Here is a 12,104-nt window from a genome sequence, read left to right as displayed (position 1 = left end):
TGAGGTAAATATTTGATTTGATTGACTGTCTAGTGGCGACTTAAGCTCTATACTATCCAACTAGTTTGACAAACACAGTGTGATGTGCCCAAATGTGGTAGTAATAATTATGTTTTTATTTGTTTCTTTGTACTGGGTGACCTCTTCAGTAAAAAACTGTCCTCCCAGAGACCCCAGTGTACATGACCATTATCAGCATACCGCGAGATGATTCCTACTCTTTTCTAATAGTGTACTGTAAATAGTTATTTACACATATATTTTGCATTCATAACAATAAATTTATACACTTAATACTGTTTTTGTTTATTAATATTTGTAATAAATATAAAATTATAAAAGAAAATGAACCTAAAATTGTAGTTTTGTTGTATGTCAAGTGACCTGAAGCAGGTTTTGTCAACAAGATTTACAGGAATTACTTGACTCCTAACAGGAATTAAATAAACACTATTAGTTTACATTGACCAAGAGTGATTGATCAATTGGATCAATAAAGAGAACACTGCATACAATACTTGTATATTTAGTTAATTTAGCATAATGCTTGTTGTTGCACACTTTTGATCTTTAGAGAATATTTTTGTAAGTAGATTTTTGCCTTTTTTTCTGAAATAGTAATGATGAATTTCTTTTACGACCAATAAATTAATTTGTAATTCAAGTAAATTGTATAGCCTCAAAAATGAATATCATAATTGATTGATTGATCTAATGAATGAAAATTGATTGACAATTCACAGATTTAAACTTTTCTTGCCATTTACTTTCAGATGTGAAGTCATTGATTGATGTTCAGCCACCAAAACCATTACCAGTAGAAACAGCACCCAATGAACTAGTCCCACAGCTGTTAATGTTAAAATAGATGTGAAATCATTGATGAAAGAGTCTGTCAACCATACTACTAAAAATAAGGTAAGCTCATTGACTTTTGAAGGTTTGCATGACCATCGTGAAGTAATCAAACTGTATGTAACAGAGTCCGTATTTAATTTTTGCTGTGTATAAGGCCTTCTGTTCATATGCAAACTCATCTATTACTGTATACCATACTAATTGGTAACCATAAGACTCACTATACTGTTAAACCAATAGAAATGTAAAATATCAGTTCACAAAGCATATTTGTTTTATTTTCTATTTTCATTATAAACGTTTCACTACATTCCCTGTGACTAAAATGTAAATAAGGTTTTAGTATTTGTCTCTCATTTACAGATTAAAAAAAAATGAATTAAATGTGCAAAGATCATACATTAAATTATCATATGTATACATTATATTACATTTAGTAAGTTCCTTGGTTATTATCATTGAATGTTTAAAATGTTGTAATTTAAATTTTTAAGATTACAGCAGGATAAATAAACTTTCTTTTTTTTTAAACAGAACTATATAAAGATATTTATTGCATTTTTAGTCGCGTGGACGCGACTCTATAGTTCACTATGTCAGTCGGTCTGTCTGTCGGTCTGTCTGTCGGTCCGGTATCACTATGCATTGTAGCACGCGACTTAATGGCTGTTGGCCTTGTTACACATGATTCAAGGTGGAATTATTCTCAAACGCATTTGGCTGTTTAGTAATTAAATATTTTTACATTATTCTTTCCACTATTTGCAATGGCTACTCTCCTTGGTCTATTGGAGATCACACTGATTCCACATGGACTATTAATACCATCATTTATACCATCTATTCGTTTGATGAAAACACCATTTTTATCAAATAATTGTACTTTATTTTCACTAGCTACTATTATATTTTCACCCCTGTCCATTATTATAGCACAGGGATACCTGACTTTTCCATCTTGTTCACCTTCGCTTAAAAATGTTTTGACAAATGTACCATTGGCATCAAACATTGGTATTCTATGATTATCCCAATCAGTAACTAATAAATTACCTTCCTTGGTTAAACTGACATCACGTGAATAATACAATTCTCCACCCTCAAAACCTATCTTACCCAGCAGCCTTCCATCATCGATTTTAAATTTAAACACACAATGAGCAATAAAGTCTGCGACATGCATAACTCCTGTTTCTTTGTTTACCATCAACCCACTTGGATGTTCCAATATTCCTTTACCAAATTGAGTGATAGTTTTAAATTTGTCATTACACATTAAAACCCTCTTTCCTTTTGTGTCGCTATACAGAATGCGACCATTACCCATTGTATGCATTTTATTGACTCTAACATTGTGTGCCAATTGAATTTTGGCAACAAATTCACCTGATTGTTTAAACTTGAGTAACTCATTAGAGAGACTAGATACTAAGATACAACCATCTTTATCTAGTTCTACATCTGTTACTGGGTATATTTTATCTACTTTGTAGTCTGCTATTGTATCAGTAGTATGTACAAGTCCTAGTGGTTCCACTTTGATATTCACTAGTGTTCCTTTTAAGTGTTCCACTCCAGCAGTGACCTTCATCTTCCAATCACCTTCCTCATCACATTTTCCTTTTATTCTATACTTTCCATTTCCCATGTCCTTCACCTCAGTTGCAGTTGTTTCACCTGATGGACTTATCAGAGTAGAAGCTACATTACATGCATTGCTTTTATCCAAACAAGTTGCCCTCACTTCAAATGTTTGCCTTTCAGTAACAGTAATGGATTTATCGTCTTTGTCAATGATAACGAGTGTTGATGAAAGGTATATCATTGGTAAAGTATCATGTTTTGTACAACACTGCACAAAATGTTGGCAATTCTTGCAGGCACGTTTGCTACATGTTGCACAAGACAAGAGTACTTCGTTATCTGGATGGTTTTCACATCTAGTATGCATTTCTTGACTTGAAACCTGTAACATGAAACGTATTTCTAGTTTTGTTATTCAAGGATTTTGGGTTGTATAATAAACTAAAGGAATTTAGTTATTAATACAAATCTGAATATTTTTTGTCCAGGTTGGAAAAGGTTAATGCGTGTCTATTTCAAGTCAACAAATTGTTTCAGTAGTATGCCATATCAATAGGCAAGTTTGATAAATTGATAAATTACTGTATGTAATGATGTAGTACTGGTTGATACCATGGCTCCTTCGGTTGCCTTTTCCCTGCTTGCACCTAAACGAAATTGATAGCGAATATTTTGTCAGTAATTCGTTTTCAATATTTTTGGGGTCATTACGGAAAATTGTAATAAAATATTAAATTAAGAAAGCAAATACGGAAACGACTCAATTAAACATTTAGCTCATCACACAATTAACATATAATAACTACAATTGAATTTATCACTTTGAAAAATTATGATGTTTGTGATAAAAGATAATTTTACCAATATTTTTTTTTTATCTGCGCAAACGTAACATTCACATACGTTAAAATACGAGCGCAAAAAATGTATGTATGCCATATTATGATCTGTTGCCTATTATGTGTCATTTATTCTGCATATTTAGACACAATTTTTTTATGAATTCATATCTACTTTGTGTTCAAGTTCAATTTAATCCTGAAGACCCACGTTATTCAAATTTGTAGGCACGATGATGTCATCAAAATGAATTCATGAGAAAGGTTGAGCAAGCACATATTAAAATTTGAGATAAAATCGGGAATAGATAAGCGGCATGCGCTCTCTTGAACGTGATTATTTTAGACGAAAGTCGTAATTTTTAAATTCAGGTAGCCATATTATAACAAATGTGTACATAAATTCATATCTACAACTCATTGACTTCCATAATAGTTAGACAAATAATGACATTTAGAGTTCATGGAAATGAAAGCAATTTATAACGTAGTGAATGAAGAACTGTAAAAACAGACTTTTTGCATTAGTTTACGAGCTGTGCGAAAAAAATGCGTGGACAATTTTGATTGACCACGTTGAAAATCTTACTATAACCAGTTTTGACTTGACTTTTTAAGATAATTGTCGCACAAATTTTATACAGAAATGATGTATACAATAACAATTTATGTGATCACCTAAAAATAAATAGTGTTTTTTTTAATCAACTCACTTACTTTTTACCATTAGTTTTCTAAGAACAACCTTGTAATCATGTGCATCTATATCTGTTTCTAATTCACATCCAGAACAATCCAATATTGCTTCCAGTTCTTTATCCAACTCTTCCTTGACATGACTTTCCCATAATTCCTTCAATCTGTTGCCATCGTTTACAAAAAGGTGGAAGATTATAGATTCCGTTTCAATACATCTCAATATGGCGCAAAAGCATTTTTGAAAAAATTGTTTCAATCTTTTAAAAGTTGAAAGATTGAATAAACATTTTTTGTTTTCCGGATCCTTCGTTTTTGCTTTAATTGGAATACCTATAAATATACAAATAATATATTATTGAATTTTCAAGAAGCTTCAATCCCCTTATATCAGGGTTACGACTCTTTCAATCTACTCTATAAGCTGTTTTAATCAGGATAAATTATAGTTTATCCATCCTGAAATTTGCCCAAAATAAAATAGAAACCATTATAACTATAATTATATTTTTTCTGCAAAAGTAGTAAAGTAAATCAACATACAAATACATACTCTAATGCATGTTATAGATTATGGGATTAAGTTATGAAGATAAAAATATTGGTAAATATGAAATAAATTTACGTTCTTCTTGTAATGTGTTCAGGATCATATCATAGAACCCACGTTCCCAACTATTACAAATATCTACTGTTATCAAGTGATCAGGTAATTTAAACTTCTCATCTATTCTTGCTACAATCAGTTGTGCTGTTGTCTTGTTCTCAAATATATTTTGCTCAAGCATATGTGTTACAACTTTTTTTGAAAGATGAGTATGTACTTCTGACGTAAAGCCCACTACTACCGTTTTACACATCTGTGTAGGATTTAACAAGTTTTCTAATCTACTAAGTGAAGTTTTCTTGTCTTGGCGACTCAGGCATTTTACTTTTGGTTTTCGGTTTTGCAGCTTCTCTATCACCTTTTTTTCCCATTCACCATCATCACTTACAACATAGAAATCATAAAGAGCTAGAAATGTAATAATAAAACAAGATAAAACAATGTTTTAGTGTATTTTTCTGATTCCCAGGTAATTAAAAATCCTTTTCATGAAAATTAAAAAAGTTTACCATCTTCAGGGTCTTCAGACTGTAACATGAATACATCTTGCACATCTGTAGGCCTATGTATATCTTTAAAAGAATTCCAGTGTTGCTGTTATTGCTTCATGGTACACAAATTATAATGTCTTAATTAGAGTTTTTATTATTATTTTAAAGATTAAAGTAGTTACTTTACGAAACTGTTACTTCTATTGTTTGCACGTCATCATCACATACCGTACTTGTTAGTACAATGTTTCTTATTTTTATATGCGATATTTTATATTCAACTACAATTTATTTATAGAATGAATTGCGACAATAAAGATAAAGTTCAAGTAAATCAACCCATACTTTTAATTTACTATTATTACCTAATATTGTCTTACAGCCAATAGACTGAGATATAGATTCATCTATATTTACCTAATGAAAAAAAAGGGATATCTAAACTTGTTGGAGAATATTTAAATATAAGTTGGTAGGTTATTCCATATTTTAGCGCCTGCAACTTTAAACGACAAGTTCATCTTACTAATAGTATAGTTGGTATTGTTATATTTAGGCATTCTACTCCACATGTTAAATAAGTATGAATACCGCCAGTCAGCTCAATTTTGTTTAATAATCTCGTTGGCACAAGGCTGTGAACACATTTATACATTAGACAAGCTACTAGGGATAGATCTCTCTTCAAACGTTTGCCATGACATTCTCTTGGATAATATCATCTTACATTAATAAAATCAACATTGTTTGTAACAATTCACATACAGTACTTCTACTTTACAACACCTCCGATCAGGCACTAATTTCAATGATGTTAAATATAAATTAAACTTAAAATAAACCTACCTTTTGCCATTAGTTTGCATAGAACATCCTGGTATTCATGCTCATCGATTTCTGTTTCCAACTCACTTGCAGGATACTCTAATATCTCTGCCAGATCTTTCTTCAACTTTTTCTTGACATGACTTTCCCATAACATAATCAAACTGTTGGCATCATTTACAAAAAGTTGGAAGATGATAGATCCCAAACTACAATAGTTTAACATAACTCCAATGTTTTCAAACAATGTTTTCAGTCTTGGAAATTTGTTCATACATAAATTATAGAATCCATTTTCTTCTTCTCTGTTTGCTATTATCACTTCCAATTGAATACCTGTAAGTAAGTTTAAGTACTGTATTAAATTCATTTTATTTTTCATTTCTTAGTACATTGTACCTGAAAGTGAAAGCAAGACGAATAGATGTAAATTGAAATTATGTAAATAAAACGTTAGAAATGTCAAAACTTTACCTTCTTCATTTAGTGTGTTCAGGATCATTTCATAAAAACCAGGTTTCCAACTTTTTCTAACAGATACTCGTTCCCTGATGCATTGTGGTATTATTGCATTCTTGTCTATTTGTGCAATAACCAGTTGTGCTATTTTCATGTTTTTCATAAATGTCCTTCGATCCATCATTGCTAAAGCAACATCTTTTGAAACCTGAGTTTCCTGTTCTAATGATGTGAAGCCTACTACTACTGTTTTACATTTGTTTGTAAGATTTGACATGTTTTCTGTTCCAGTAATTGAAGGATTCCAATGTTTTTGACTTAAGCATTTAGTGTCTGGTTTCATTCTTGTCAGATCTCTTATCACATTATTTACCCATTCACCATCATCACTTACAACATAGACATCATATAATTCTAAAAATGCAACAATAAAACAGGATTGATAGTGACATTGTAGGTAACATTTCAGTGCTGATTAAATCTATATATAAATTATGGTTAATTCTGACATAGGCGAGTACAATGGAAAAACTTTGGTACAAATCTCTGCCTTGGATACCTACCTGATCTATCTCAGATGTACCGTGAAATATAAATTTGATAACAGTAGTTTTCACGATATTGTTCCATATTTCTATCTTAGGAAGATATTATAAAAGGTTTTATAACAAAATGTCTGATTTCATCGGTAGATTTTCAACTCAATTTCAATTGTACGCGGGCCGAAGTAATTTCCGGGTTCACGATGGGTTCACCTTGCAACAACCTGGTTTCAACTAAGTTGGCCGTTATAGCCATTTTAGTTTTTTGTTTATTTTCAGAACGGACCGCGCGTGTGAAGGTACAGTAGTTAAAAAATAAAAATTATACTGCAAATTAATAAAGATCAAATTAAATATACGCCATAAAGCATCGGAATATATTGTGAGGAATAGTATTATAAAATTACATAGGGAGATCTGATGATAAGACATTTTGTTTAAAATCGAGTGAAATCCCGATAGCCGAGTTTTATTGATCAGTAAGCTGGCAGAAATAACTGTAGGCTATCTGTGTCCTGTTAGGACTGGGATGTCTGCCCATGTTGCAAGCCGTCTAAAACGTTTTCTCTCTTGTTAATTTCAAAAGATGTTTAAATTAAATGATGTATTAATTATTAGTATGGTATTTATTTGAATAAACACCTCCCCAATAACATCACTTTGAATAATAATCCCGACCCAACCCCCCCCTCCCAACCCAACTATCTAATAAACGCCCATCCACATTTATACACACAATATTGTATTATATTTAAAATAACACAATTATACTATTTGTAGTCATCGCACTGTACAATTTACCAACCATTTGTTATTCTTTTTTAGCACTTTTCATATCTATTAGAGGATTTCATTTGATTATAAATGTTACCATATTATTAAAACTAAAAAATTAAACATATCCCTCGAATAACCACCTCCCTCAAATGAACTCCGCCTCCCCAACTCCGCCCTATAAGGGACCTACCAAACAATAAACACTACACTTTAAAATGTTATTAATCATCTAAGACACTGTGAAACAGAGAAGGGTTAGTTCTACAAATGTCAAGCATTTTCAGTAATGATGGTAACCGACAGAAAACATACAAGGAATACGTCCTTCTAAAACCTTTTTACCAGAGTCATGATCATTCCGAAAACCATCGTCTACACTTCCTAGAGGGGCGCGAGCGAAGCGAGCTCACCCTCTAGTAATAGTAAACAAGCATAATAATGCAGCTCTCATTATGTGGAGTACTTGACATAAAAGTAAAAAATGTTACCATTTTCAATAGGGCCTATGGATTCTGCTGTGGATGCTTCCAGATGTTGTACATATACATTACAGGACTCAACTGTGAAAAAGAGCCAATTTTATTGTTATTCTTCTTAATGACAAGTGGCTTTAACAGGCATAGACTACAAAATACACAAGCAACAAATGCAGAGCACAGTAGTTTAATATTCCATGTGTCCAACATAATAAATTATAATTTTGTGTTGGAATGTTTTTTAATTCTGAAAATATTGTTACCTTTTTCCATGCGGTCAACAGATAAAGATGTAGATGTCTCGGAACGTTCATCTACACTAAAAGAACACCTACACCTTAACAAAAAAAGTAGTTTCTATCTCTCTCTCACAAATTCTGACAATTTGAATTGAGCTAAACCTATAAACTTTTAATTCTAGTCATCCTTCCAATAAAATTAGACAAATGTTTCTGGTTTTGGGAGAATTGACTGTATAACATTTAATATAGAATATCATCGTCAGTACTATTGATATTGATTATTGTTTGTAAATTGGTATGAACTGAATGGGATGTGGATGTCCATACTGTACATACCAAAAGAATTTGAGGGTTGAATAATTTTATGTTACAAAAGGCTAGTATTAAATGTTAAATGATGGTCTTCTTTGTTGTATGCATTATATCACATCAATTGTTTTTTTAATAAATACATACTGTACCAAGCAAAATATCTGCCGCATCTTTGTCAAGTTGTTTTGCAAACCTTTCCTTTGACTCCTTTGTATCCTCCAGAAGTTTGCTCTTTTCCAGCTCTAATACAAAGTCCCAAATATTCTTATATTGTACATGTCCAAGTTTGTAGGCAGGAGCAATGTTTGGTACTTTCTTTGAATTTTGTCTTAAAGCATTGTACAGGTTTTTGCGAAATGGCGTTATTGGTTTGCCCTTGGTGAAGTTGCCTTCTTTCTTGTTGGCTGTCTCATTTTTAAGCTTCTCTATTAGCTCTAAAACCTTCTTCTGTTCCGTTATTTCAGCTATATCCACTAGAATTTCTACATTTAATGACTCGTAAGAAATGTAACCTTTCTCCTCAAGCTCATTAAACAGCTCAAGTGCTGGGATGTCATCTCTGCCTAACAATGCTCCTGAACAGTGGTCAGATAGCAATAATTTCAGCCAAAAGACTTTTTCACCTTCATACTCTTTACTTACTTTTGAAAGGAAGTCTGCAAATGTTAAGTCTTCTGTTGACATTTCCTGGAATAATAATAATAATGATGATGATGAGGATGACGATGACAACGATAATAACGACGACGAGAATAATGATGACGATAATAATGATGACGATAATAACGACGACAACACATATTAAATTAGTAATTCAATTTAGATCAATTGTTTTGCAGGTGGTAATTACAGGAGACTTGTGGAAATGAGATTAGGCTATTGTGGTTGTCCAAAAGGGTTTTTGTCTACTAGTCTAGATACATTTTGACAAATATTTGATGTTGGTAGTGAATGTTGAAGAGGTAGGATTAATGCTTACAATACAGTGATTACTTACTTCACAATCCCTTTTTCCAAATTGATCGCTGTTTTTCTACTTTAGTCCAGTACACGTCCGTCTGTTCGTGCTAAAAAAATCTGTATGCTTTACAGAAAATAAATGCAAGCAGTAGCTAATTTACAGGTTCATAATTTCCTCTTCAATTGTTTGATAATGCACATTGATAAGACTATGTTTGAATAGTTACCATAGTAACAAATATGACATGTCTCTGGGGAAATTACTTCATCAAATTTGTTAAAGTTTTATTTTATGCAGCCGACCTTATTATTTTATTTAAGGCATTGTAGTATTTTAGGTACAATTTACATTTGACAATGTAAAAGCGTAAAACAAATTTATAGTGCAATATAATATGTTGTAAATGTTGGTACAGTACAGCATCTTTGATAATAAAACTATCCAAACATCAATAATGTCTGGAATAATAAGTCTGAATATTTACCCAGGCCTATTTTGTTTTTCATAATACAATAGAGACGCATTCGGGACCCATCACATTTTCCCCTTAATATGGGTTTCCCCGGGGAAAAAAGCAATAATATACCAACATGAACAATAATTGATCTGGACTCAAGAAATTGAAAAGAGAAAATATTGAGAAGCTCAAACAAAGAGATGTTTGAAATGGCTAATGGGACGTCAGGACCAATGCTTGTACGGCGCCCTCACACACCTCAATCCATCCCAAACAAGGCCAAGTATGATTTGTATCAATTAGTTGCTTTTCATCTTTATATATTTTTATCTTTTATTAGAGGAATCATCATCACTATGGCTACCATTATCATCAACATCATCATCAACATATTATCATCATCAGTCTCAACAAAGCTGAATTTATGTGGTGAAACTTCATTGCTTTTTTTTGTTTTATGCAATTCTAGATTTGTTTTGCTCAAGCCATTTCATCCAACAGCCAGACTGATGCCATCATCACCACTAGAAGAGCATTTTTACTGATGGAAAGGTTTCCAGAGATGAGGAGAAGAATCATCCATCACGATGAGCTTGAAAGAACTATTCCAACACCAAATGTCTTAGTATCCTACTTGTAGAAATGTTTATTTTTGTATAATTCTCCTGAATGACATTGCACTGCAATTTTTAAGTGCACTCGACAAAAAACCATATCATACAAAAAAAATGTTTTTCTTGTCGAGGATTTATTATTGGGTCAGTCATCAGAATACTAAATACCATAATAAGTATTCTTAGCTTGAATAATCTATTTAACCTTATGTTATTGTTTTTATTTGTTGTTTCTTTATACTGGGTGACATCTTTAGTAGAGGACTGTCCTCCCAGAGACCCCAGTGTACATGACCATGATCAGCATACCGCGAGATGATTCCCACTCTTTTCTAATAGTGTATTGTACATAGTTCTTTTATACAGAATTGGGTACATGAGCATTTTACACACGACCACTTTGTATGCTATTACTTAAGTTGATTAGATACTGCATATTTTGCATTCATAACAATAAATTCATACACTTAACACTGTTTTTGTTTAATAATATTTGTAATTAAGTATATGATTATAAAAGAAAATGGACCTAAAATTGTAGTTTTGTTGTATGTAACGTGACCTGATAGCATGTGTTCTCTGAAGCAGGTTTTGCCAGCAAGATTTACAGGAATAACTTGACTCCTAACAGGAATTAAATAAACACGTGTCTATTAGTTTACATTGACCAAGAGTGATTAATCAATTGGATCAATAAAGAGAACACTGCATACAATACTTGTATATTTAGTTAATTAGCACTTTAGCTCATCTTTAGAGAATAATTTTAAAATATTATGGTGAGTAGATTTTTTCCCTTTTTCTGAAATAGTAATGATGAATTTCTTTTATGACCAATCAATTATTTTATAATTGTATAGCCTCAAAAATTAATATCATAATTGATTGATTGATCTATTGACTGAAAATTGATTGACAGTTCACAGATTTAAACTTTTCAAACCATTTACTTTCAGATGTGAAGTAGTTGATTGATGTTCAGCCACCAAAACCATTACCAGTAGAAACACTACCTGATGAACCAGTCCCACAGCAACTTGCAAGGTACAGACAGTTTTTATACAAACAATATATTTAATGTACAGTTGTACTTAAAACAGCTTCTGAAAAATTATCAACATTTATACTGTAAAAGATATTTTAATTGCTTATTTATTTATTTTGTGCTTAATTTTGTTTTTTTAACGGACTAAAATGCGAATGACAAAATAAAATTAATTTTATATAGAAGTTGAAGAAGAAAAAAAATGATGAAATCGTCAGTAAATCACTAAGCACCACAGAAAATCCTCCAGGTTAGATTACATTTATATATTTATTCAACTGAACTTACCAAAAGAGGATTCAAATGACAGTTTTAAGAG

The 12,104-nt window shown here is 31.7% G+C and overlaps 1 protein-coding gene and 1 long non-coding RNA gene across 4 annotated transcripts; one reads left to right on the top strand and one right to left on the bottom strand.

Annotated features, from left to right (window-relative positions):
- Positions 1 to 839: 839 nt before the first annotated feature.
- Positions 840 to 11,326, top strand: LOC144855579 (uncharacterized). Of its 3 annotated transcripts, none has more exons than XR_013614836.1 (4): positions 840 to 918; positions 9,548 to 9,670; positions 10,596 to 10,751; positions 11,245 to 11,326. It is a non-coding gene; the product is annotated as an uncharacterized LOC144855579 (long non-coding RNA). The 3 variants fall into 3 exon arrangements; XR_013614837.1 differs by lacking the exon at positions 840 to 918 and adding an exon at positions 6,593 to 6,622; XR_013614838.1 differs by lacking the exons at positions 840 to 918; positions 9,548 to 9,670; positions 11,245 to 11,326 and adding an exon at positions 10,324 to 10,409 and having other exon boundaries at positions 10,596 to 10,648.
- LOC144855206 (uncharacterized) lies at positions 1,343 to 9,770 on the bottom strand. Its single transcript, XM_078713017.1, has 7 exons — positions 9,706 to 9,770; positions 8,858 to 9,395; positions 5,094 to 5,156; positions 4,603 to 4,992; positions 3,999 to 4,310; positions 3,025 to 3,089; positions 1,343 to 2,824 (listed from the first exon to the last, which is right to left on the bottom strand). Exons 2-7 carry the CDS (start codon positions 9,390 to 9,392, stop codon positions 1,583 to 1,585), a joined length of 2,607 nt encoding a protein of 868 aa, XP_078569143.1. The 5' UTR covers positions 9,393 to 9,395; positions 9,706 to 9,770; the 3' UTR covers positions 1,343 to 1,582.
- Positions 11,327 to 12,104: the final 778 nt, after the last annotated feature.

The sequence above is a fragment of the Antedon bifida genome, chromosome 11, assembly GCF_963402885.1.
Source record: "Antedon bifida chromosome 11, ecAntBifi1.1, whole genome shotgun sequence".
In the NCBI taxonomy this organism is placed as follows: domain Eukaryota; kingdom Metazoa; phylum Echinodermata; class Crinoidea; order Comatulida; family Antedonidae; genus Antedon; species Antedon bifida.
The sequence above is the reverse complement of the archived record's forward strand: the minus strand, read 5'-3'. Positions and strand labels throughout refer to the sequence as shown.

Excerpts from the sequence above, each read along its gene's own strand:
- LOC144855206 (XM_078713017.1), bottom strand. The coding sequence starts at position 9,392 with ATGTCAACAGAAGACTTAACATTTGCAGACTTCCTTTCAAAAGTAAGT. Across the intron at positions 4,311-4,602 it reads GAACACATTACAAGAAGAAC|GTATTCCAATTAAAGCAAAA; the intron begins GTAAATTTATTT and ends GTATATTTATAG. Across the intron at positions 2,825-3,024 it reads GTACTACATCATTACATACA|GTTTCAAGTCAAGAAATGCA; the intron begins GTAATTTATCAA and ends TTCATGTTACAG.